The sequence below is a fragment of the Falco peregrinus genome, chromosome 5 (assembly GCF_023634155.1).
Source record: "Falco peregrinus isolate bFalPer1 chromosome 5, bFalPer1.pri, whole genome shotgun sequence".
NCBI classification, from domain to species: Eukaryota; Metazoa; Chordata; class Aves; order Falconiformes; family Falconidae; genus Falco; species Falco peregrinus.
In genome coordinates this window covers 48,720,108-48,747,961 of record NC_073725.1, presented here as the reverse complement: position 1 = coordinate 48,747,961, position 27,854 = coordinate 48,720,108, and the positions used below count along the sequence as shown (strand labels likewise).

Below are 27,854 nucleotides of genomic sequence, written 5' to 3'. Positions count from 1 at the left end.
TAGCAGCAGGTAGAAGAATTGAGCACCCAGATTCTGAAATTATAAGCTGTACAGCTGCTCATTCAATTCTTACTATTCTCCTTTGCCTATGTGTTGTGATATAGCCAACAGGTTGCACAAACGGTGGGATTAAGTCTGTATGTACAGTTGTCATCTGTAAATACTGTCATACTCTGTTACCTGGTGTTTGAGCAAAATGTTGACATATTTCAGAATGTGCTTTTGATCTCCTTAAATCCATAGTTGTAGTTACCTTCCCTGCCTTGGCTTTGGGGATGTTTAAGAAAAGCTTATTTGGTAAAATTTCATTATTAGACATAATATTTTTTTCCTAATACCAGTATGACCTGTCAGTATTTGCTAAATGCTGTGGAAGACCTGATGAAGCTAACCTAATGTTTAAAGTGTTCCAAAGTATTTGAATGAACGTATTTGCTGATAGGATGTGTCTTAATTTAGCAAACCACTACTTGGTTAACTTCCATTTTACACAGTTTGGGTAGGCTCAGGGATCAGATCCTCTCCATTAAACTACTTTGAGCCCAGATACCATAGATCTCTTCCAAGCAATGCCTGCACAGAAAATACGCCTGCCTTCTCCCAAATCTACTCTGGAGGCATTGGGAGTTTACCATATCCATGTTCTCTTGATGCTGAAACAGCTGGTTTTGCCTTATCGAGGAGAAAGTAAGGAATGTACAAGGGGCCCATATGTCACCATCTAAATCATGAGGAATTTAAAAGGGTATAGCAGAGGTGTAGGGAGTCAGTGTATGAATGGTCTTGAATTACAGCTGTGAACTTCACTAAATCTCCTTAGTCTTTTTCATTCATTACATTCTTGCCAGCTTAAGAAACTGCATTCTGTGTGTGTGTCCGTACAAGTATGTATTTTCTTCTAACAACTGTGTTCGTGGCATCTAGGTACCCTTAAAATAATCACTACCTTGCTGATGCACAGTTCACTGATACTGTTTCAGGATCTTGTAGGGGCAATCAGAGTTACATGAATATAAAATCATTACAGATACTGTAACTGAATCATCAGTTTCAAGTCTGGATTATTATTTTTTTTTCTTTGAGATAAGGTCAGGAAACTCCCTATAAAGTTTTTGGTTTACTAATGGAAGAGAATCTGTGCTGCTGCCTTCCCCCCCCCCCCCCCCCCCCCGGTTGTAGAAGTCAAGTATAATGTTGAAACAGATGAACTGAACTCCTTTAGTGGAGCTGAAACATTGAAGGGTTTAAAGTAAAGGGAGAGAGGAGAGAGAGAGATTTTTTTGCATACTCTTTGATTCAGGAGTCCCACAAACTGGAAAAATATTGCTTCCTATTCATGTCTCTCTTTTCCCACCTTTTCTGCTCACTTGTAGTAAGAGGCGTTAATTTTATATGCCACAGTGTTCTTTTTTTGTGTGTTTAATTTTAAAAACGCTGAACTCGTAGATTATCAAACATGTATGCTCTTAGGAATCTAATTTGATAGGAGGGGAACAGAGAAATAAGGGTTTGTCGCAGTTTTGTCTCAAGTGTCTACAGATGCTTCAGTTCAGAGCTGGGGGAGATTCTTCTGTGAGCTCATATAACAGACTTAATTTACCTTTTGGTTTGGTATTGAGCTTAGGAACTTACTTCAGACATACCTGTGTGAAAAAGATATGAAATCCTTAGCCTGAGAATTTTGAGAGAAAAAAACCCCATGACAGCTCACCACAAATATGGCCAAATTTCAAGTATATGAAAACTCCTATACCATGTCAAAATACTCAGGTGATTAAGTGTTTTCTTTTCCCCTTCTCTCTCTGTGTCCAGCTCCTGACTGGTAATATTGACAGTTCACTGGGTTTTTCACTTTACAATTACACCAAAGCTTTCTGTTCTGTTGTGTTTAATGTTGGAAGGTGTTCTGTGCACCTGAAAATTCATACAAGTTAGGAGTCTATCAGATGGTGAGGAGCAGCTTCTATAGTGAGCAATTTACGCACTGTCTCCGACTATCTAAAGAAACCGGTTAATTCTATGATATGAAACCCACCTGTACCAGCAGTGTTTTCTTTTTGAAGTCAGAGGGATGGTGGTGGCATAGACTTCTATTACAGAGTGGTGAGACTTATTTGAGGATGGAGTTTGGGGGTTTTTTTGTTGTTCCCCCTCCCCCCCCCCCCATCCCAGTTTGAAATAGGAAGAAGCAAAATTTACCATGATCAGCTAGGAACAAGAAGTATAGATTATGTCTGTGGGATTTGACAACTTCCTAGAAGCTAGCAGTTCTGTGTAAAAGATTAGGAATCATGATAGATGGCCGGTTTTTATATCATAGAGAAGTCAGACGCTAATTTGAAGTTGTGAGCAGGGGACTGCCATGAAAGTGGTTTGATAATGTGGTATTAGTTCTGTATATGAATGAAGGTGTACATGTCATGCTCTGAAGTAATGTTGAACATACTTAAGGTTTCAGAAAATAGAAGAGTTGGTTGATCATCAGTGCCTTTGGTTTTTTTCTGGAGTTGATCAGCAGTCCAGGTTCTCTTGAAATGAGGGAGGATATGGATAAACAAACTCAAATTTGGAAGAATTCTAAGTCAGGACTTTAACGTTCTAGGTGGAGGATGTTCTTTTTCTAGTTTGTTTATTGTCTATATGAGCTATCTGTGTAGAAGAGCAATTTAATTCCTCCTGAAAAAGCTGTTCCAGAAAAGCTAATTGTAGACCAGTCTTAAGGAATTAGTTTAATGTATGCAACTCAAATTATTTTTAACCTTTTCTTGACTTCCCAGTAATTGCAGAAAAATAAGGCATGTAACAGTAGTGGCTTTATGTATAGCAGAGTTAACTACAGTGAGACCAATTGTTCATGTTCAGACTTAACGATTAAAAAAAGGTTAGACTTATTTAGTACTTGTTTATTTACAGTGAGTATGGTTAACCATGGAGGAGATTAAAAATCCCTCTCAAATTACTTAAATTAAGACTGAGGGGGAAAACCCACAAATACAACTTCGTTAGCAGCATTCTTAATAGCACAAGAAGTAATACAGCTGGCAGAGTTTTGGAGTTGAAGGAGAGGAACTTATGCAAGTCGTTTTGAGGCCAGGCTTGTATGGAAAGACTTTAACCCCCTGGGAATTTTCACAGCCTGTCTTAAGGAGGAGCCCCATAAGGTTATCTTCCTGACTTTTTCAGATTTGATCTATCATATCATGGATTTCAGCAAAGGATTGGGTTTTAATTGTATGCAGTAAAATATTGATAACAATAATGGGAAAGAACAAAATTCAGTAACCTTAATGTTTGAGAATTAGTGACGCAGCTTTATTTTTCTTTTCGCTTTAATAGCTAACACCCTGTCTTTTATTCCAGTAAAACTTAGGTTGTTCACAAAAACCTGCCTAATACTGATTTGTTTCAGGTAGAAAAAAGTGCAATGTGGCAAGCACTTAAATCTGCTACTGTTCTGAGTAACTGCTTTGCTTGTAGGTGTAATTGTGCCATAACTATGTGATCGTATACCTCAGAAATGTATATGTAGTTATTGCAGTATCAGTTATAAAGACTGTTCAGTGTGAGTTTTGAATGCTTGTAAGCTAATATATTTTCAAGTTTTTGTTTTAAAGGAGTGTGTGTGTGAATCTGCTGTCCTGGAACAGAATACTGTCACTCGCTGGCCTTAGGTATATGTAATAAGTTATTTGTTCTTTTTCCACTTCATTCCCACTTTGTACTTGTAAGAGGAAAAACTAGCTTTAATATCAAGATATGCATCAAACGACTAATGCATCAGAATACAGATACACAAACACAAAAGCAGCAGCCAGTATATCCTCTTCCTGTTTAATGAGCCTGTACATACCCTGTGCTCTCTGCCTTCCATCATTGTGTATGTATTTCTGTGTATTCTACATTCAGGGACTAACCCTGTTCTGGGAGGATCTTTCTGGTTAAACAAATGTGAGGGTGAATTGCATGAATCGAGGGTAGAATAAAAGTCTGAAAATTTCCTGGTCTGTCAGTCTTTTCAAGCACAGGTAGTTTAAGTGAGGAAGGAAACTATCCTCTTAAGGTTTAAGGACCACTCTTAAAGATTTGTTTCCTTTATATTTAATCAGGAGTTTAAAAATTCACGCCTGTTGAATTGGAAGCTTTCAAGAGGGCGGTATTAGAAAGGATTGCTTTCCAACATCTGTTTACATTCATACCTTTATACCAATTTCACGACTTCAAGGTTGTTTCTTCCTAGTTGTAAATAGAAATTAATTAGAGATCTTGTAGCTTGCCTAGGAGACTTATCAAGCTTGCATTTGAGGAGAGAGATTTGTAGTAAGGGCTGCCTTAGACATATGTTTCATGCTACTTACTGTCTGTTTTCCGTTACAAAGTCAAGAGCTGTAGTCCTCAAATTCTTAGCTGATTAGATGTTATACTCAAAGCATGGCTGCTGAGAAGGTGTTAGCATGGAAAGCGCAGTTCTGCATAGGCTTCTCTTTCCACATTTTCCTTTTCCAAACTCGAGGATTTTGTGCAAGACTGTGTTGTTGTTGTGAAAGTGCGATGATTGCGTGTTAAAAGATGCGAACTTGCACCCCTTCTTCCCTTTCCAAAACAAGTTGCTTTGCTGAACTCCATTGATCTGTAATGAGTCTCACCCAAAATACCTTTCTCGGCATAAGTATGAAAACACTTTATATTTTCCTTCTCCTTACTCTTCTGTCTGTGCCATTATCATTCCTGAGTTACTCTGTCTACACGGTACATAACATTTTTCTTCCAAGTGTTTCCCTTGATTTAATTATTTGAAATGTCCCGTTTACTTGTGTTTCTAAATTCTCTTAGTTTAGTTCCCCTTTTTAAGTTTCTTTAAACACAAGTGATAGAATTGTATTCCTGGTTTCCCCTGTGCCTTTATGTTTTTGCTTAAGAAATGCAGCTTTTAACTGTGTGATAAATCTACTCCCCCCCATCCTCAATTATGTATGATGTATATTCAGCAGGACATGTCCTATGTGCCTTTTTGATACTTGATTTTTCTTTCCACTTAAACACAAGAAAAAATTCTGAAGAGAGTGGCAGAAAATAGGAACTGACTTCAGGAAGAAGATTTTATAGTATCGTGGTCTGACCTATATCTCAGTTACTGAATTGTAAATATTATATCTCAGGAAAAAAAGCAGAATTTAAAACAGTGTGGTTTTATTGAAAAGCTTAGAAGAAAGGCTACAGGTAGGAGCCAACTTGAGTTTGAGCCCTGCAGAATTTTTGTTTTGTACAGTTACTGGAATCCTTTAAGCAGGTTGCTTAGATAAAACTGTTGGATCCTTCAGCTGCTTATGGATAAATTTAGGCACTCTCTTCTGTTTCTCAATGATTTATTATTTTTTTTTAATTTTGTATGTTTGCCCAGCATGATGATATTGTTTGCCCATCTCTTGCTATTTATCTTCTGTTTTGTTAGAAGAAAGTTATGATTGATATTATAGTGTATTAGCTCTGCTTCCTCATGAAGATGCTGTGGTCTTAAAGTAGGTCAGGTACTGTATGAGACTGTTTAAATGTTAGAAATAAAGATAGTTTAATACAGTCCATCTGGGCATCTAATTTATTTCATCAGGTCAGAACTTCAAGTCAATAGGAAATGCTTCATTTTCTTGCTGTTTGTGTGAGGAGGACAAATTTAAACTACCAAAACTGAAGCAAAACGGCTTCCCTTTTCTTTGTCAGTAATGTAAGATTTCTTCAGTGAGAAAAAAGTATGTGTGGGGAATTAGTGAAATATGCATATTTACAGAGTACCTCTTTCTTTTTTTAGACAGCTTTTTTATGCTTACTAGAGCTGTAGGATGAGTGATTAACAGAACATTGTTGCGTGTTCATTCTGTCAGCCTCTGAGGTGTGGTGTCTTGAAAGGATGTTCAGAAATTTGCTTAGTGGTAGTTAAATACTGAAAACTAATTTGACATATCTTGGGCTGGAACAGAAAGCACTGAGGTGTCTTGATGTTCTTCAGGGCTTTGTTGGAGGAAGTCGTTGCAGATAATGCATTAACCCTTATGGCTGGTCTGGGTTTCCATAGCATCTGTATTTTAGTGCAGAAAGACCTTGAGCTGGTAGATAGTAGTTGTTAAATGTTGGGTTTGGGAGCTTTGGCTAGCTTTTAGTAGTTGGGGCATGGGCTGCAGAATGTCCTGGAAATAAAGGCAAAACTTTAGCATTCATAGAATCTAGAGAAGCTGGTGAGGGAAGAGAAGCTCTGAAGTGCTCCTAGTAAGTTCACAGGGCTCCTAATGAGTTCATGTTATTGAGGAAAAAGTGCACCATAAACTAACCTACTAGCTACAATTTTATAGGTGTTAACATCATGGGTGTGTTGTGGGACTAGTCCAGTCAGAAGGTAACAAACAGTTCTGTCATTGTATGGTGGGGTAGTATGAAGTTCCAAAGCCATCCAGGAGCAATAGGAAAAAGGTACGTGGATATTCCCATTGGTAAATGAGAGCCTATCAAAAAACCAGACCTGTAAAACCAAGCCCTCAATTGGTTCACAATTGATTCATTATCGATTCATTTCAGCAGGTACAGAAGGTCCCTATGCATGATTTCGAAACCTCATTATTTTTAAATGTTATATCCAGTGGTTGACTTAACTCTGTAATTTGAAAAATTAGTGAGGTATCTGACATTTTATTTTGGCTTGTATTAAATTGTAACTTCCCTGGTATAATTTTCTGGGAAAATTTTTTTGACTGTTTTCCAGTGTTAGTCTTTTCATGAATGTCATTGTCCTGTGTCTCAGCAGTGTAGGTTTGACCCTTTACTTGACCTGTGCTTAAGAGAACTCTGGATAAGAAGCACTTTTTTTTTACTTGATAGAAAAGGGGAAGATTTAGTAATAAATTTGCTGGAGAGAGTCTCTTATTCCAGGCTCTTTTGCACTGTGGTCAGGAGTGTATGTAGAGTTCACTTCTATGTTTATACTGGATGTTTGTCTTGTTTTTGTGGTTTATTCCCATGGTTCACAGAGAGAGTGTTGCATATGTGTGTTAGGCTGTGGTGTAATTTCTCTTCAGATGGTTGTAGAGCTAAATGCTAGTGGAGAAGTTTACTCTGGATTGTTTCAATACTTTGCTCTTTAACACATGCTAAATATGAATTGTGCATTCACATTACTTGAGAATGCTAGACAGTATTGCTGCGGATTTGAAGGAAGCCAGACTGCCATTTCAGCAAATGGCACTGTCTGTACAGGTGGAATTGGAATTTGAGGTCCTAAGCCAGCTTTTGGCAGCAGTATCATTTCCAGGGATGGAGAGAACATCATCTTGCTTTGGCTTACAGTTACTGAACTGACTCCACTAGATGAAATCTGTCATAATACTGAATAGATGGAGGAAGTAGGAATACATTGTCTTGTGGATCACTAACAGTGCTTCGTAGGGTAGTGCTTCCCTTTAACTTACCAATCAGGAAAGGAATAAAACACCTCCTTAAGAAAAAAGCCATGCAATACCAGGTATTTGAGGGCTTCAGGTAGATAGTTGTCAGAACAAGTGTGCTATCAGAAAAATCCAAAGATGTTTGCATTTTGAAATTTGAAATTGAAATTTGAAAAACCTTTTTAGTTTCCTCAAGCTGCTATTCTAAAAAGCTCTGAAGTACTAGTCTTGAAGACTTTTCTTTCCATGTTTTGGTAATACTGTGTTGATAAACCTAAAGGAAACAGCCTATCTCTGCAACATTGGGACATCAGTGTGGTCCCCAGTACCACAGAAACTTCTTTGTGATAGCAAACTGTGACAAGCATTTTGTCATCTCTTAGAATTTCTTGTTAACAACACATTTTAAGTTTATTGCTAGTTTTTCTCACCTTCCATTGTAATGTTGTTTTTGCTTTCTATTGATGAGTTACTGTTTGGTCCTTTGTTCTCAGCATGGGGAAAAAACGCAGTTTTATAGAATGATCAAACCATTTAATGTGGCAAGCAGTATGAAACTGAGGTTGTAAGTGGTAATTCAAAAGCATAGTATGTTAGGCAGCTCTGAATTTTGTTCTCTTAAGAATATATGCAGTGTCAAGTTGAAGTTTTTCAAGATACAATGTGCTAAATCTTTTACATATACACTCATTTAATGGCAATAAAGCTAAAATAGTCCTTGCACAGAAGGGACATGATGAATTAATGCAAAGTACGAAATCTTGCTTTGCAGTCTCTGGTAGTTTATATGGCACTAGGTGGTAAGAGGGAGAGGTGGGATGTCTAAAGTGATGTTTTCTGAAGTCCTATAGATGGGTTTCTCTGCTGATGTATGGGCTATGCTCTTGGACTCAGTATTTGAGAAAGGCACAAAGCAGTCTCTAAAATGTCTATTATACTTCAGTAGGTTAATATATATATTATATAGGCACATGAAATCATGGATATTCACACCACTGTAACTTTATTCCCCTGGAGCCAGGAATTGCCTATTATGAATCAGTAACAGCTGCACATGTCGTGGAAGAATAGGCAGCTCCATGTTGTGACCAGCAAGATAGGGCTCAGCTGCTCTGCCTATGAGAGGTGGAGGAAATAACATGTATCTATTCCTTCGGAGATCCAGTGTCCTTTATGCTGTGGGTAGAGGCTTTTACTAATGCAATAGACTAAAACAGTGAAGGCTGAAGACCTAAGGAATGATGAAGAGGTGTGGAGGTTTTGTGTTGGATTTTTTGGTTTTTTGTTTGTTGTTGTTGGTTTTGGTTTTTTTCTTTAATAAATGAAGGTCATAAACTGACTTGAATGCTAAGTAATGACAATGTGGCCTGAACTAACTGATGCTGTCTCCTTCTAAATCACATTCAGTAGTCCTATTTTGTCCCAGCCAGACACTTTAACTCTCACTGTGTGTGCAGAGAGAGTAACAGTAACAATGCATTGAGCTTAAAAGCAGTAAGGAAATGTTCGTCCTTACCATAAGCCTTTACCACTGCTGTTCTTCCTTTCCTCCCCTCCTCCATATGACTACTTCACTGTCTTAACCTTAGTTGTTCAGTGTTTATACCAGCTTTAAAACCAAGTTTGATCATAACTGCATGTGAAAGGTCATGAATTCAAAATGCTAGTCTGTCTTGTGTTTTTAAAGGCAATCTAAATAAACATAGAGATTACAAGACACCAAGAATAGCTTACCTATAAAGAGTAATGATTTGGTGCTTGACTCATAGTGCATGTAGCACTTTGTCATTCAAAACATATTTTTATTGATCAGGAAACTTCAAATTGGTGTTCTGTCTAAGCCTTTCAGCCTAAAACAGGCCTCTGCTCTAGGTAGCTTTTTTGTGCATTCCAGTGTAGCAGTGTTCATTCTAAGCCAAGAAAAATGTCTAAACACTTATATTTGCAAACTGAAGACGGACATCTGCAGCAGGAAATACATAGATAAGCTCATTACAGTGGGGTAATCTTTGGAAAATCTATTTGAAGTTATTCATTATTGCACCTGTCACTGTCACTATTGAAGAAGGACTTTTCTACCTTTTGTGGCATCAGATCTGAAATTCTGATGTGTTTTGTGTTGTGAATACAGAAGCTGAGGCAGTTTAGTTGAAAAGCATTGGTAGGTTTTGCTTGCATTTTCATGAATGTATTTTGACAAAATTTAGTTGATGAGAGCAGTTCCGTACTAATTGCTAAGTAGGTTTCTTCTTTACTAGATGCCTTAAGCAGTATAACTCTAAAGTATGCCTCTTCTAGCGTTTGTACTTGGGTGGTGGTGTGAGGTTTACTTTTAGTTTTCTCAAATGTCTTGGCAGCTGTCCCGATACCTTGCTGTCTTTGTATATGAAAAAGCTTCTTCTCATAGTAAGGGTTACAAAAGGCAGCGGGCAACGAGTGGTGTTTTCTGGTGGTGTGTGCTTGCTTGCTTGGTGTTTTGTGGTTCTGTTACAACAAAAGTTGTAATTTGGAGGAATATGAGATGGGAACTTTGATACCATTGATACTTGACAGTCGTTCAAGGGCAAGGTTAGGTATACTTTTTGCCAGCCTGTGCGTATTTGTACAGCTCACATTTCTGCTCATCACTATATGACAGTTTATTTCCATTGTGTGTTACACAGAGGAATAAAGTACTTAAAATGCAGATAGTGTGGAGTCTGCAGAAGTGTGCCTGTTTAACAGACTAGCTTTTAGTCATTACTGAGATTCACCATGTGCTTTTTCTATTGATTTCATTTCTTCCCTGTAGCACTGAAGTGGGTAATGCTAACAAGTGTGTTTTGTTTGTTTATTTTTAAAATCAGAAATAAGCTTGATAGTTAAAGGTGGTGCTCTGGAAGCTTCTTCAGTTTGAATTTTTTTAACTGAACTGTTGTATATGAGCTTTTAATATGGCATGCACGTGTGACTTCTTAAAAGGTGCCCAGATTGTTTAGGTTGTTATGGCAAACTTCTTTTTGGTTGTCTGACATGAGATGCTGAGCCTTAACTTGTGAATGAACAAATTTGCGCAAACATTGACACTGTTTTCTTGATTATGGTTTTGCTGTCCCCACGTAACTTGAATACTGCATGATGTTCAGTGTAAATATTGGTCAGTTCTATTACTATTTAAATGTGAATGACTGAGGTAATGAAACTGTACTTTACAGAATAGCTAAACCTGACAAGAATGAAGCAACCTTATGGGAAGGTACAGCTCGTTCAGTTTTGTGTGTTACAGACCCTGTGTAAACACCTGGTTTGCTCATTGATTGATCTTTTCTTATTATTATTTTTTATTCATTTGCCTTTTTCACCCCAACCAAAAATAAAGTTGGATATGTGTTGGGTATCTCTCAAGCATCTTTATTAACATTAGAGTTGCATAGTGCACACTGGACTGAAAAGCTCATAGAAGAAAAAATAATCAGACTACTAAACACAAAGACTAAGGTTATATGGCTTGCACTCCCAGCTTCAGATACCCTATGGCTCAGGGAGAGAACAGCTGTGGAAGTATGGCTGTGGTTTCTGTGCTGGTTTTGGTAGGGATGCCCATGGGCCTCTTCTTGAGATAGTGTTAGGCAAAGTGGCACTCTGTTAAAATCCACACTTGTCTTGCAGTTAGTTTCCAAAAATGTTTCTGCATTCTTCAGAGAGTTAGGTTACTAGTAATGCCTAGTATCTAGGTTAGCCCAGTCAGCCAGTTTGGACATTTATTTAAAGTCCTTGGGTAGTTGTGCAGTTAGGTTTTTAGAGATATGACCTTCAAAATCCAGCTGTAAGTTTTAGATTCTTACAGAAAATTCTGAGGGGAAAACTAGTAGCTCTAGATTCTGTTTTTAACAAAACAATCAAAATCCTGTTCTTAGACTCCCCCCCCCCCCCCCCCCCCTTCAGAATCTTTGAGCCTATGTAATCTGGAAAGCTGTCTGCAGTTTGTGCAGTCTGGCCTGTGGAAGAGAATGCTTTTAAACTTTCAGTAGGCTAATACTGAGGAGACAGAGGTGCTTCTCAGACTGTATGTTATGGCTTTATTCCCTTGCCTGGTGTTTTTCTCTGCCTTACCTGTTGTGATTCTGTACTGCTGCTGAGTTGAATAATGACTCCAGATTGATATATGCCTTAACTGCAAAGGAAAAGGGGTTGGTTTAATGGGGATCATTTGAAAACCTGGTCTGAGGAACAGCTTCTGTGGAAGGAGTGGTATATTTATTTTTTTCCATAGTTGACATATACTACACTTCTCTCAAAGTTTTCTAAGACTTCACCTGGCTCAGTTGACTTCTTTTTAAGTCCTGGTACCTATGTAAATGTAGATTTGGAACTTACTTTTAACCTGGCCTAGTACTGTGTGTAGTATTCTGCTATGATATGTAACTGGAATAGTTGAGGCACCCCATGTATATTGAAATATATATGGAAAAAATACCCAGTGTATCTGCATATTAATATTGTTCAGAAGAGTAATGAAACAGTAGGAACTTGTTTCCTGCAAAGTTGGGCTATCATGTTCTTTGTTATTGAGATGACACTGCTTTTTTTTTTTTTTGTCAGTGCTCAGTACTGTTAGCAGTAGTATCAACTCCCTTTAAGAAGAATGTTGGAATGAAAATGTGCAGCTTTTGCCATCCGAAGTTGAGTTGTTACACAGTATTGCTGGGGCACAGTAATGTTTAAGCATGCAGCAAGATATTGTTGCATATATCTTTTAACTTGGGAACTTCATGCAGTTTTATTTTGAGTCAGCTGATGAAATGATCTTGAAGTTCCACTTCCTATTTTCCCCATACAAGGGGAAAATGATTTTGCTGTAAAGATTTATTCATGATCTCCTAAATGGCTTCGTAGCTGAAACCTCTGGTAAGGAAAGATTAAATTCTAAGGGCTGCTCTCATTCCATGTAGACTGCATCCTGAAAGCTGTATTATTGTATCAAATCTTAATTAATTTTGTTACAGTCCGATTTCAGTGTGGAGGTCATGCCCTGGACTACCTAAGTAATGGGTTAAAGGCATCTTAATGTGTTCTTTAGAATGCTTTATTTAGGGGCAATTGGTTTAGTTATTAAACTGTACTTTTAGTATAGATCACTGAAATAGTTTTGATGCACTGCAGGCTCACAAATCACAGCGTTACAGCAGGCCATTTTAAGGAAGGGGGGGCACTTTGACAGGTTTGCAGTTAAGTCTGGGATCTTGTGAAATGTGGCTGTGTGGCAAAGTCACAAGAGATGGGCTGATCTGATTTAACTGTTGGTATTGAAGAGACAATTCCACTGTTTCCTTAGAGCTTGCCATGGTCTGCACCACCTGCCTGTGAACTGGATTAGCTCACAGCAAAAGACTTGTTTAACTCCTCGCCTCTGTGGGTTACAGGGCTACATAAGCTGAGTAGTTCCATGAAAGATGAAGTGATTACATGGGGAAAAGATGGGAATATTTTATGGCCATTACCAATGTTTAGGAGGTGGGATAGCCTCTTCTGCTGGTACTGAGCTGTTAGCAGTTCCTGAAGAAAATACTTCAAACTGTGGTTCTGAATGCATGTAGCGCAGTGACGATTTGGCAAGCAGCCGATAGGTAGTCTGAACAGGACCTGTGCCTGGGAAGGCTGAAGTGTTAAATTCTGTTTGTGAATGAGACTGCATAATTACTGCATGTGTTAAATACTAGAGCTTTTCTGATTCCCAGGGTTCCTAGGTTGCATGCATTATACTTTTTAACATGTTTTGAGCCAGTCTCATTCATTTCTTCATCTCTGCCTGTTTTCCACAGTAATTGAAAATATGAAACTAATTTCTTTTCAGTCTTATGGTAACAGGACAACAAATCACTCACCATTTCTTCTAGCATTTTTGTTGATCTCTAGTACTAATGTTGTTAGACTTCTGGGTCAAATGCCCTGTGTGTCCTCTGCCTCCCTGCCACCATTCACTGAACAAGCACAGCAGGCAAAAATTTCCCAGAAGGTGTAAGTAGTTTGCTGCTGAAGTCCATGACTATGGAAGCAAGGTATTTCCATGAAAAGGGCAGACTCCATGCATACTCTTAGAACTGTCTCATTTGAACATGGGGAAAGCATTTTAATATGATGCTTACGATGGTGTGGCTGACTTAATTTCTAACCAGTGTTCCAGATAAAAAGGCTAATAATTAGCCTGGTTTCTTGATAGTCTGTTAATTACAAAAACATGTATTTTTAAAAGTAAATTAGATCACATTTTCACTGAGCAATTGCTATTTAATCCTATGCAGCTATTTTAAGTCTGCATTTGTAGCGGAGATCTAATTATTATAGTAATTACTGTGGGATCCTGCTTAATTGACTACTCATGAGACTGACATCAGTTGATTAACAGAAGTGATCTCCATATTTTTCTCCATGTTTGGAATATGAAGGGACAGTTTCAGGCACTTTTTGTTATTAAACAAAGAATTTACTGCATAGAATGATTCAGGGCATTGAGAGATCTTGCAACTTCATAAGGGAAGATCTACAGCGATGTGACTTGGGTGAATCTTCAGGCAGCTTAAATTGATGTGAGAAGGTGTTTACCCTGTTCATACTAGTAATCATAATAGAAAGATGGCTTACAGTTGCTTGTGGGCCAGATGGGGGGTGGGAGAAGTGATCTACTGTCTTCCTTGGGACCCATCACAGGGGGAGACCAAGGAGCAACATAATGCTGCTTTGTTGACCCACCACTTGTATCCTATTTTGATCATGTGTGCTTGTTCTGACCAAATTTAAACTATTGCTGACATGTTATATGATGTTCATGTACTTGAGATCAAGAGGATAGATGCTGCATTTATGCTTACCAACATAACTGTTACCTTGCCATTATCAAGGGTCAGATCTATAAGCTGATATTCAGGAGCCAGGCTTTGCAGTTTCAGAGGTAAGGATCAGTGTAACTCAGGTCTGACCCTGTGCCAGAATACATGTTGAAGACTTCTGTGCTCTATCAGATTGCCCTCGTCAGTATGATTTCAGTCAGATTTGGAGCTCTTCATCAGCAGTTGTTTGGAAACAGATACTGTGACAAACTTGTCAGAACGTCTTTGCTGTTTTGCATGTAGTTATGTGTGACTAGATACTCATGTGAGGTAGTACAAGGAAGAGTGTGTGGTATGTTTGTTATGAGTGCTTCTGTACTGAGTTGCGATGCCTGCTTTGCAGGAATAATTGAGTGTTTTTGCTTTCAGTCATACTAGAAGCTACTAGAGTCACTTTCTGCCCTAAAGATAAGAAAAATAGAAAGGAAATCTGAAGCTCTGAATTTTACAAAGTTTACATTGATCTAAAATGGGTACTACTACGTTCTGGCTAAGTGTTCTGTACCTTTGCTTGGAGCGTTGATGGTGCCTGTCCCTGATTGAGCCCTTTCTATTGCAGCAGTAGATAATTACACCACACACACCCACCCCCAAGAGTCCCACATAAAACATACTTGTGATGCCTGAACTTGTTCTAGGAAGGAGGAAAGAATAATGGGGGGGGGGGGGCATAAACCCCCCCAACAAACAAAACCTTAATTTTTTTGCATGTAATTCTATGAGATCACTCTCCATGATCCTCCTAATTTTGGTTATAAATTGTGTCTGATTAGTAAGTTGCAGGACATCTAGGATCTGGTAACAGGAGGAGAAAGTGAAGAAAATGAGCCAGTTCAGTTATTCTATTACTTTGTCTCCTTTGTGCATGGATTTATTGGATTGAATCTATGGACAAAGTTCATTTAGAGTAGATTGTCAATCACTCTTCCAAAAGAGGCCATCTTCCCTGATCATGCAGGTTACAGAGACCGTCCTATGGCTGAGAGACAAGTTACATATCCCATAGCTCACTGAACCAAGGGAAGGGGGGGGCTGGGGAGTGATTTGCATGCAATAGGTCATAGAAGTTCTTCACTAGTCCCTACCATATGTTATAGGGCAGGCTAGTCTGAATGGTCTTGGTGTGCAGTGGGGTCTCCTCGCAACTTTGCTCTGTTGGCTTCTACTGTCCTTTCACCAGTAAATGTTGCTGTAGTGAGATAATCTAGGTGTAGGAACAATATTGTCCCTGTGAATTTAGCAGCCAAAAATCTTTACATTATAACCTGGAATCAGGTTGCTCTTGCACCAGTTTATAATCTCTGGATGACGTAATTAAACTTACGATTTTTCCAGTTCCTAATGTTTTCTTATTTCATCTTAGAGTAATGTGCTTGTGCTGAAGATGAGTTACAGTTTTGTTGGATTCTTCTTGTGTGTTTAGTTTTTTCCCAAAAGAGTTTTGGATCACAAGTTGCTGGAAGGTAAAATGTGTATAAAAAAAAGACAGGTCTGTAAGTTTGTATGTCCTTGATCCTGTCTCAGCTTTGAGCTGTTTTAACGTAACTGTTGTGAGCCTAATACTTTGAGACAAATACCTGTTGAAGCTGGTAACCTTTTTAGTTCTTGTACCTAAACTTACAGTGTGAGCTGTGAGATGGCAACTTTGGAAAGCACATAGGCAAGGGATGGAAGTGAGAAGATTTACCCCAGTCATGCTGATGTAAATTAGCAGGTCGGCAGAGACCAGTAGATGGGCAGTGTGGTTTGACGTGTTCCCGATAACGACAATCAATTGTAGTGTCCTTTTGTATAGTTTTTGTATTTCAGAAGCAGACGCATGATTATGATGTACACAGACTTGAACTCACTCCTGTGTCCTTTTTATAAATACTAATATTTTAAAAAAATCTTTCTTCTTGCTGTGTGTGGCTTCCTCTACCACCCTATCTTTGACTTCCCTCAACAAAGAGCACGCCCTTCCTTAGGGTAGGCTCTTGACAATTTGGAGACTTTCTACTCTGCTCTACCCTCTGGACTTAAGAGTTGGCTGTTTTCGCCATTTCCATAAGCGGATGTGTCTTAAATGATTATTTCTTTTAAGAGCTGTGGAATAATTTGGAGAAATTAATTGAAGAAACATGCAGTCAAGTTACAAAACAGTGGATTGTGTGTCTTGTTCTTAAGACGATGCACTCATTGCTACTGCAGTAACATTATTTTCAGTTTACTTTCTAAAATAGTAATGTGCAGTCTGAACCTTGGGTTTGTTCACCTTTAATGACAGGGTTATGTTGCATAGTCTTTTAACGCCTTGTGTTGTGGTTAGCCTACTTTGAATATAGTTTCCAAGGTGTGTTGCAAAGTAAGTATTTCACCAAAGGAATGTTTGTGCTCAGTGCCACTTTTCTGTGAGAAACTTTAACTAACTTGGAATTAGTCATGTTGCCAGAAACTTACTGAGCATTACCAAAATGTGAAAGAAGGCAAATACTGCTTGCTTTCAGTTGCTATACTCCTGCTTGTTTCTGCTTGTAGGCAAGAGTGCCTGCTAATACTGAGGTTGAACCACAATTGTAGTATCCTTTCTCTTGTGTTCTGATTATTGTAGTTCAGCTTTTTTTTTTAATGTAGTGTGCTAGAAATGCAACAAGTATGCAAGTGCTAAACTTGTTTTGAAGAGTTGCACCCATGTCCTTGCATTATTGTTTGAGAGAGGTCCTGTTGGTTGCCGAAAGCAGAGCTGAACAGAAGTTCCAATTCCTTCAGGCTGCATTGAGAGCTGCTCTGCTGTATTCCTGCTTTCCCTAGTGCCTGAATTACTGCCAACTTGCTTTAGATTATTTTTTGAGTCTTTGATGTTTTGGAACAGGCATGGCAGTACGGATGCAAGGGATAAACCTAGTGTCTTAAAATTAATGGAAAGGAAGACTAAAGAATAAAGAATGGTGTAAATACATGATTTTGCTTAGGAAATTTAAGTATATCATGCCTTGTTATATTCCGGATAGTCAGAAGAAGGATTGTTGTTTTGGTGGGCTTTTCCTGTAGACTGTCTAATTAAAGGGAAATTTATAAAGGAGGAAAATGGCTGTTGAGCTCATGGTTTTTTAAACAACTAGCAGGGTAATCTGGTAAGCATGGGCATCTTAACTGTCTGCCTACTTTCCTGGACAGGAATATAGTGGGATGGATAAGGTGCAGTTCATGTTACTGGCTGAAAGCTGCAAAAAGTGAAGCTGCTTGTTTACTCAGGCAGCCTCTGTCTCAGAGCTGAGTGCTCCTACTGCATCCATTCGACTCTGGGATTGTCTGGCCACGTGATGAGCCAGTGTAGGAAGCCAGTCTGATGGAAAATGAACTTTCAGGAGGAAAGGCAAGCAGATTTTTAGGTTTTGAATGAACTCTTTGAATAGCTTTTAACACACAAATCTGGGTAAGCATTGGTACTAGGTAGAGGGAATGAAGTTTACAGAACAGTAGCACCATTCTGAAAGTACAGCATCAAATGAGCATCACAGCACAACCAACTCCAAAGTTGTATTTCTGATAGCTTTTTATGTCAGGTAGAGAAAGCAACTGAAGAGGGAAGCTTTTCTGGATAGAAGCCTAACTAATAGGTTGAAAATAGTTAAATATAACAGTGGAAGGCAGTTTCAGTGAGAATAAACTACCTTCTATAAGTAAGTCTTGTGAAACAGTCAGTGTATGAAAGATAAAAGGGAAGCAAGGTGAGAGAGAGAGGGAAGAAATGGCAGTCTTACTTGGTAGATTGGGCTGAGTTTTTGTAAGACAACTGCAGCTATTCCAAGTGTATTTTCAATAAGGATACCTTAACACAGAAATCTGAATGCACTCAAAGTGGAATCTGATGAATAGGAACAAATAATATGTGAACAATTAATACTTACATGGAACTCCTGGAAAGAAGGAGGAAGATGAGATCATTCTAGCAATGAATGTACGGAATAAGATGAGAATATCCTGTAAATATTTGTAGTAAGAGGAAACCTTGGTTGTATTTGGTACTCAGATGGTTGGAATGTTACCTGCCATAGCTTTTCATGAGTCTTAATCTTGCCCTTGGCATTCATTTCAAAAAGACTTTTTAATTTAATGATGCAGCTAAGCCAGTTTAATGGCTGGCTGCTACCAAAGGGAATCGTCTTTCTTCCTCCCTTTCCCCACTGCCTCCCTGCCCGCGCCACAGTTCAGGAAGCTACTTTGTCAGAAGGCTAATTGTTTCTAATTGTCTTCACGGGAAATAACTGGGGAGAGATGGCTGGGGAGAGATGGCTTTCTGTGAATTTAGTTTCCTAAGCTGTCACAGTAGGTTCAGTCTGGCATTAGGCAGTAGTAATACGGAGAATGACAGCAAGGGGCACAAGAGCGCACCTTGTGGTGGTAGCTAACTGTTAAATGAGTTTCCTTCTAACATGACAAATTACAGCTTTTGAGCTTGACTAACCCACCTAAAATTTGTGAAAGGAATTTAAAGAAACAGTCTGAAATAATTTCACTGCTGATTGATAACTTCTGAGGGGCAGATGATGTTCCAGAGGAGAAGGGGAAAAGGTACTGCAACCATGCATCTTAAAAAAAAAACAACAAAAAAAAACAAAAAAAAAAGCCCGCAACCACCAAACCACCACCAGAAAACAAACAACAAACCCCAACATAAAACCTAAAAAATCCCAGACCAAAACCCTGTAACAGCCTGTTGAAAAATTGGGAGCTAGAGGGCAACAAACGAGCTGTCTTAACAGCAGTTCATGGAGGAATATGGATAATGTAAATTATTTGGCCCCAGTAATCACCTGGAAGATACTAATCTCTATGTGAACAACTAATAGTGAGTTTTTCAAGAACAAACCCCGGTTGATCCAGTCTAATTTCTATAGCAAGGCAAGGGACCTAGTGGATAGTTGCATCATGACTTTTTTAAAAGGCTTTTTAATACTGCTCAGTTGTGCAATGAGTGGAAACAGTGCTATAGAAACTATTGTATAGTGGAAATGTCTCTGATTGGAAAACTGTATCTGGAAATGGATGAACAGTCAAAGTGAAAAAGACTTCTTAAATTTCTAAAGAGGTCTGTCTTTACCTATTGGTATTTTCAGGAGCGACTTGGACTGTACAGCATTGATATATTAAATCAAGATAACATGAATGGCAGCCAGCATGTTTGATTAGGATTTGGAATTCAAAATCGTTCTGACAAACTGAGGAAACCATTGCATTTTCAAATGGAAAGCTACTGTTTGAGATGAATGGTGTTGCGTTTGGGTGGGAGTAATCAGCTGTGCAATCACAGTGGGGAATGACTGCTGTAAGGTGTAGTAGGTTAGTTAACATGCTCTTATGTTAAAAATGAGTGCTTCTGGGGTCACCAGTCACACTTGTTTGTAGGAGACAGAGATGTGCTGAGCCACCAGCTGAGATGTTGAAGCTGGGGACAAAGTCACTATTGCTGATTCGTCCAAATAAGTGAGAACTTGGTGCATGGGGGTGTAAAGGGGAGGTGCTAATTTAACTTAGTGGAGTGTCTCTTGGTATGAATTGAAATGGATAGGAAGAGCAGATTAGTTTATGTGTGTCAGTGAAGGAACTTTTATCCAGTGGCTTTCATAATATGTGTGTATTTTTTTGTAATTTGGGTGAAAGTCAGGCAAAACAATGATTTGTGCTTCTGTTTCAAGAATATTGTTAAGATTTCTTTAAATACTTGTTACTGAAGTCTGTTAGGAAATAAGTAGACTACTGCTACTAACTAAACAGTACCCATTTCTGTATCAACTGGATCAGAGAAATTGAAATCTTAATTCAGTGTCTAACCCCCTTTTCTTCCCTGAAGCAAAGCAGTTTTTTGTGTTTAAAAACACAAGTTGGGATAAATGCACCAGGGATCCTTCATATGATTAAGAACAGTAAACCTTTTCTGTTGTTCAGAATCCATTGACTATTAGTATGTATTTGACATGGAATCCTACTGTACTTTATGAAAACAAAGCTTAATTCCCTGTTCTGCAACAGTTGTAGCTGTTGTGCCAAAATCCTGAAAAATTATTACTGTTTACACAAATCTGAGGTGTCTGGCAGCAGTGCTTCACAGAGAGGTAAAAAAGAAATTATTTTGTACCATACCCAAGAAAGAATTTTAGCTGCCACACCTCCTAGGTGATGTATGTGCCTGCACTTACCAAAGGTTAGAGGATCAGAATCGGTCCAATGGGTTTTACTTGCAACTGTACAGTATGTCTTATTCTCAGAATTAGTCTCTTTTTGTGAAGAAACTTTTTAACGGGATAGATCTGGAAAAATGTTTGTAGCTTGTTTGAAGGTAAAGATGGGCTAAAATCCTGTGAATCCTTGCAGCAGAATTATACCTTGGAACAGGTTTTACTATAAAGTTGCGCTATACAAGTTACAATAAAGCCTATTTTATAATTATCTTGATTTTTTTATTATTTTTATTTGAAGTTTAGACAGATGATATTAATTTTTATTGTGCTGAAGAGGGGTAAGTTTAAGCCAAACAGGCAAAGATGTAATAAGGTCATAATGATGAACACCGGTATGTTTTTATTTCAATATTAAAACAGATTATCCCTGCCACCCTTTTGCTGCAGTTTCTATTTTTGAGTTTTCCAGTAGTCTGGTTTCCAGCATCTCACTGATAGCTTACTGACACAGCTGATGCAGCACTGGCTTACTGAGCACCTAGGAAGGAAGAGTGTAGGAACTTAAGAAACCAGCTTTGGTACTAGGGAAAAAATACTGTGTTACATAGTAAACTGCTTACATGCACACATCTTACTGGGTGGGTTTTTGTTGGTAACTGAACTCTGCTGAGGCTACTTACTGTCTTGACAGCATCACAGGAAGAACAGAATGCATTTGAATAACATTAGAAAATATACTAGAATTTATGATGTTACTAGTCTGTTTCTTGGGTTGTAGTAACAGATATAAATGTGCTTTACTTTTAAGCTTGAAAAAACAGTTGCAGATTTCTGAAAGTTAATTATTCTCACCTTCAGAGTTTATAGTTTATTATTAAACTTTGACAGATTAAGAGGGAAAGGAGGAGGATGATAACGGAAAGCATTGCAATAAGCAAGAATGTCTTTAGGACTCATTATCTGTCTGGGTAAGAATAGTTGCTTCCCTTTCTCAATAGATGATGGCAGGCCTCCTTTCTGGTGTTCTGACATCACTGGCGATAAATGGCCGTAGCAAATAAAGAATAATACCAGAGTGAATATTTGTCTGCAGCTAGTTGTTATAATCTGTTTGTCTAACCAATCTTAAGTGTCTCTGCAGAAATAGGTAAAGATAGATTGCATAGTTTGATGTGCCAAGAACATGCAACATCACTTACTAAGTTTAGTGACTGGTGGTGTTGTGTTTGTGTTAAGAGGGAGAGCTCCACCTACTGGAAAGACCAGTTTATGGAGTGTGTTTTGAGTGAAGGGTGCAATACCAATTTCCCAAGTCTGGTCTCAGGGATTTGGAATGAAAGCATTTGCAAATAAATAGAGTTCCTCCAATTTAAAAAAAGTCTGAGTTCTGAAAACGTTTTCTTAGATTTTCATCTTGACTTTTTTATTCATAGGAACATCATCTCCAGCGGGCTATCTCAGCACAACAAGTATATGGAGAGAAGAGGGATAACATGGTTATACCGGTTCCAGAAGCAGAAAGTAATATTGCATACTATGAATCTATATATCCTGGAGAATTTAAAATGCCAAAGCAGCTGATTCACATACAGCGTAAGTAAAGTAACTCAATTCACTGAAGTCTACACTGAAAACTTTATTTTGCTGGTATTTTATGAGATTACTCTTAAATATCTATTGAGCTTGCATCAAGACTGACTCTTAACAATTTTATCCAATATGTAAAGGAATATATACTTCTTGCTGAAGAGGTGTATTTAGCTCTTGATGAGGAAGTAGATGGATGTCCTCCTTGAGTCTAAGTCTATATGTTAGTACTTTAAATTTAGCAATCTCAAAGGCCTATTTCTGCCCTCTGTTAACACTCTGTAATTACAGCTTGCAGGGAAGTTTAGGTGCGTTAGCAAGGACACAAATCTGCTTGAAGAGAATATATAATACATAGCTAAGAAACAGTGCTGTTGGAAGAAGGGTTCGCTGGAGTCAAGAAGACGCTCAATATGAGTTATGCATCTTGCTCAACTTTATTAGTTTCTAACACTACTTATATAGAACCGATACACATGCATATTCGTAAAGCAGAAATATAATTGGTTAGTAGTCTCTAAACACGCACAGTTCTCACACCCCTAATTATCATGACTAAAATAAGCATTCTATCCAGGTAGGTAACTGTGTTGCTCTGCTTCAGCCTCGTAGTTTGTTACTCCCTATTTTCCCATACCGGTCCCTATCTTTCTTGGCCCTGCACCTGCTTTCCCAGCAGCTGTATCTTGTTACAGCCACGGCCTGTTGGCACAACATAATTACTTGGTCTCAGGATTCAGGAATAGCTCAAGGCTACCTTTCTTGTTAACTTCAGCACAGCAACTTCAGTACAATTCTGATTACAGGCCTATTCTAATACCAGGCCTGGATTGTGCAGATCTTCAGAGATTCTAAGGCCATGCTTCTGCAGCCATTCTTCTACAGAGTGCCTCTCCCCTGAAACTTAAACCAGGATAAAGTGGATTGGGAAGCCAGGCAGAAATGGCAGCAGTAGTAGTATTAGCCTGTGCCTGGATGGAAGTATTCTCCATCTAAAAGTAGATGGGTTTTGATATCACTGACTGGCAAGTGTGTTGGGATTTTGTTTTTGTTGGAAGATAGCAGCCATTCTGTATGGATGTGATCATCATGATACTTCAGATAACTTTTGAAAACATGATTAAAAATATAATCTGTTGCATGGTATAATTAGTAGAATTTTAAAAGTAGTACCTGTGCTATGTAAATGGATCTTCTATAGCAGTCGGGGCTTCAGTGATGGCTTTAAAGTATTAGAATCATAGTTTGGGTTGGAAGGGAACTTTAAAGATTCTCTAGTCTACCACCCCACCCTGCAATAAGCAGAGACAACTTCCACTAGATCAGGTGGAAGATCAGGTAGATTAGAGCATGTCGCTCTGCCTCTAACCAATGAAGGGGCTAATACTAGCAGTCTTCCATGCTGATATTAAGGTTACACTTTTTTATTCTTCTTTTCCTTATCTAGTGGTCTAACAGGAAATAGTGATTTTTATTTTTCAGCTGCGTTGTCTGCTAGCTATGTATTTATTAAAAGCAAGGCATGAGAACTAGGGAGATCTTGTTTTGAATGAAGAATGCTGCATTTTCATAGGGTATTGTGGAAAACAGAGCAGTTGTTTGTGTTCTGCAAAACATTACTTGTATTTGAAAATGCCTTGCTACACAGAGTAGACCATACTGGGCCAGTTTACTCTGACTTGCCTACATCACAAAAATCAGTGATGAGAGTATGTGTAATGTCATTGTAATACAGTCTGCACATACTTCAGTAGAAGTACCTTTTAAGTGCATTTGGGCTGAAGTCTGAATTGCTAATAATACAAGACATAAAACCGCAAAATACTAGACAGCACTGGAAGTTTTGACCAGTCTAAAATTAATTTCTTACTGAAAGCAGTGAGGTAGAAAGCTGCTAGCTGCTTTTACCACTGGTAAGCTTTCATTGGTCAACAAAAGCATAATTAAATAAATATCAATTTTTAATGGTGTAAAAAAACCTAGATATAACTTTGAAGTAGTATTACTCCAACATTCAAACAAATGATTTTGATTTTGTTTTGAGAAGAATCTGGTGTGTACTCCAGACGTTGCTATCAGAAAAAAACATTTCTGTAGTAAAACTAACTTACACCTTTCACTTGCATTGTTTAGCTTTCAGTTTGGATGCTGAGCAGCCGGATTATGACTTGGATTCAGAAGATGAGATCTTTGTGAATAAGTTGAAGAAAAGAATGGACATCTCTCCTTTGCAATTTGAGGAGATGATAGACAGACTAGAAAAAGGCAGCGGTCAGCAGGTACAATGGTACTTTGAATAAAGTATTTGACATGCACACTCTGTGTATTGCTATATGAAAGTGACATGCTGGGTTTTACATTTAGCCAGTCAGCCTGCAAGAGGCCAAGCTGTTGCTGAAGGAAGATGATGAATTGATCAGAGAAGTATATGAGTACTGGATTAAAAAGAGGAAAAACTGTCGAGGTCCCTCTCTTATCCCAGCAGTGAAACAAGAGAAGCGAGATGGTTCCAGCACAAATGACCCTTATGTTGCTTTTAGAAGACGGACAGAAAAGATGCAGACACGGAAAGTGAGTAGATGGGTACCTTCCTCTGCTTCCCCCCTCTTACTTTTTGAGAGGGGGAGAAGGATCTTATATAAATAAGTGATTCTGCTTTGTAGTATAAAACAATAAAATTCATGGTGTTCTTTTGTTTAAATTTGCAAGGATAACAACATAGAAGAAACTAGGACAGCTATTGAATGCAAGTTTGTATTCTTTTTCACTAGATCTACTGCTAAACATACTTAATGGTGTTGGTAAGCTGTAGCTCATTGATAGCATGCACATGCTTCTCTGTTTTAGCATGTGATTTGTTTTCTATATACATAAACATTTAGAACTTTTAATTCAGACTATTTAATTTACATGATCTGGGGAAACATATGCACTGTGTATCTACAGAATCGAAAAAATGATGAAGCATCTTATGAGAAGATGCTTAAGCTCCGTCGAGATCTGAGTCGTGCAGTAACCATCCTGGAGATGATAAAGAGGAGGGAAAAAAGCAAGAGAGAGTTGCTGCATTTAACACTGGAAATTATGGAAAAGAGGTAATCTTTATTGAAAACTTGCTGCAGAAAGCTTTGGAAACTACTTTGTATTCTGATTCCCACAAATACTTAAAACAGCGAGAGATTTTTAAAGTAAGTATTTAGACACTTTCACATTTACAGGAGCTTGTTTTTATATATGGCTATGGAAAGCAAAATAAAATGTTAGGAAGGTGCTGCTTATGGGAAAGTGACCCATCACACTTATCTATGTTGTTTTATTACATATATGTGTGTATTCAAATGTATGTGTATATCCTATATATTATACAGGAAGAGAGATCATAGTTTTAGGTAAACTCATTTAGGAATTTATGTGAAATATGTAGAATAAGGAAGTCCCAGCTAATTCTGTTTCTCATCATTGCTGTTTTTCTTAATTATCACTGTTCTTTTTTAGCAAGGCTTGATCTAATACTGTCTTGAGGAAAACATAAGCATTTCATACGATAGAAAATGTTGCTGTCTAGTCATCTCCTCTTAGTGCTGCTTTTGACATCCTGTTTGTCAGCTGTGATGAAGACCAAATGCTCAGCTCTGTCAGCTGCCACTTCCCAATCAACTGAGAATTGTATTTGAAATGTGTAATAGTTCTCTAGGTTGATACTTAAAATCTGAATAGACTTCTCTAACTTGAGCATCCGTGTTTGAAAACAAATGGTTTGAGTCAGTATCGTAAAGCTTTAAAACTAACGGTTTAGGCTGACTTCTTAGAGAGACAAGTTGAATGTCTCTACTGGGGCATTTTTTTCAAGCCCTGACCATTTTCATTAGAAATAGAGAGGGGAGAAATTTCAAAGACTTTCCTGTAGCTTTTTCAAGGAAAAGCTGTTGAATAGAGGAGAGACTCTAATGCCCCCCCTTAGAATGGAAAACTGCTTCGACTCCGCACTTTCCACAGGTCTTGAAATGTAACATGTTTCACGGATCTACTTCTGAAAATATTCCATAACACAGAGAGGGAAGATTCATGAATATGGCACTCTGCCTCAGTGTTAAAAACCTTTTGGGCGATAAATGTATGTTTTTAAATGGTACCTGTCCCCAAGTGAGCAGGGAGAGAAACCGCCTTTCCTTCATCACAATGAAGTTTCCATGTTACAAGTCCCCTTTTCTGAATAATGCTTTCTGTACTACTTACTGTCATCCTGGATGTCCCTTTAGCCCAAGTTGCAAGTATTAGCCTGTTTCTCTGTGTTGTGCAATTTTTTACCAGAGATATTGCAAATATTTCAGCAAATAAAAAAAAAATAATAATTCTGATTTCAGGTATAATTTGGGTGACTACAGTGGAGAGATCGTGTCTGAGGTCATGGCACAGCGGCAACCAATTAAACCTACCTATGCTATTCCCATCATTCCTGTGACTAACAGCAGTCCTTTTAAACACCAAGAAGCTATGGAACTGAAAGAATTTAAAGTTAAAGTGAGTAATGTCAGTAATCAAGTTAATAGTTTATGCTGTTATGTATGCAAGATACAGCATTCTATGATGGGAGGAGGGTAGAAGCGTTTTGAAACTGAAAATAGACTAGCTAAGCTGCAGTTGGAATAAAATGCTTTGCTTTGTTGGAGTTACGGGGATAACATATGGACTACCAGCATTCCTCAAGACAGAAATAAAGGCAGTATGGATGAACTACAGACAAAAGGATGCATGCAATAGTGTTGTTACTCTGGGACATACGAACGTTTTTCTTTAATGCCACCCATAAAGTTAGGATAGCCTGAACAAAACTGTATTTATTACCTAGATACTGGACAAAGATAGGACTAATGAGTTAAAACGTAATTTCTTGTTCTAAATTATGTAGTTATTTTGTTCCGGAGGGTGGGTTATTGTTTGGGGTTTTTTTTTTTCAATGTGATCCACTGATATTCCCAGCATACTGTATGTCTTTGTCTGGTTTTATATTTAACTAAAGTGTCAATCTTACTTGATTTAGACAGCTGACCAGCACTTTTTTCCCTGCAGGCTTTAATTTTGTGTCATACACAGCATAGCTACAGTGCCAACAACTGAGCATGTTAAATAGGTCAGGTAACACAAGAGAAATGCTGAGGTATAATTTGAATTTTAAACAAAGACTTCTTATAACTGAAGAATGTCCAGAGCCTGTTCTGAATCTGGCAAGGTGGCTTGAATTGGTGAATACTTCCATTGAGAGTAGAGCATTTTAATTGAGATTGCTGCAATCTATTTACCTGTTAGTGATGTTGGGTCAGCACAGTGTCTTGCAGCTTGAAAGAAACTTGTTTCTTGGAAACTTGAGAAGTGCGCTTCAATTTGACTTTGCATAGTATGGGGAGATGTGTTTTAATTTTTAGAGGATTTTCTGAGATTCTAGGTATCTTTCCGAAGTCTTAACTTTTTTGCTTTTAAAGCATTGTTTAGTGCTTAGTAATTCCCTAACACAGCATAAATGCCTATTACAGGTGCCTCATGGAGATAATTTTATATATTTTGGTCTACTTCTCCGAAATAGTACTGTTACCTTAACAGCTACTGTTTCATCTAGCATGGATTGAGCTAAGAGTGCTTGATTCCACTTTGTCTGTTAAATGTTTCAGTTACTGGAAATGAGATACAGATATTCATGAAATGACTGCATGTTTTGCTATCAAGGTGGTGGAAAGATGAGTTCACTTTTTAGTGTGCTTAAAAAGGAGTTTTCCAAAACTCCTGATTTCATCTAATTTGCTTGTGTGTCTAATTTT

The 27,854-nt window shown here is 38.1% G+C and overlaps 1 protein-coding gene across 11 annotated transcripts in view; it reads left to right on the top strand.

The window, feature by feature from the left end:
• Positions 1–27,854, top strand: part of EPC1 (enhancer of polycomb homolog 1) — a 68,025-nt gene that overhangs the window by 22,255 nt on the left and 17,916 nt on the right. For all 11 annotated transcript variants that reach the window (XR_008747186.1, XR_008747185.1, XR_008747184.1 and 8 more), the window contains 5 exons: positions 21,888–22,047; positions 24,175–24,320; positions 24,406–24,612; positions 24,988–25,136; positions 26,406–26,562. Coding sequence is in view for 8 of the 11 variants with exons in the window: in XM_005233902.4 (XP_005233959.2) it covers positions 21,888–22,047; positions 24,175–24,320; positions 24,406–24,612; positions 24,988–25,136; positions 26,406–26,562 (819 nt within the window). In the remaining 3 variants the exon portion in view is untranslated. The remainder of the gene's footprint in view (positions 1–21,887; positions 22,048–24,174; positions 24,321–24,405; positions 24,613–24,987; positions 25,137–26,405; positions 26,563–27,854) is intronic.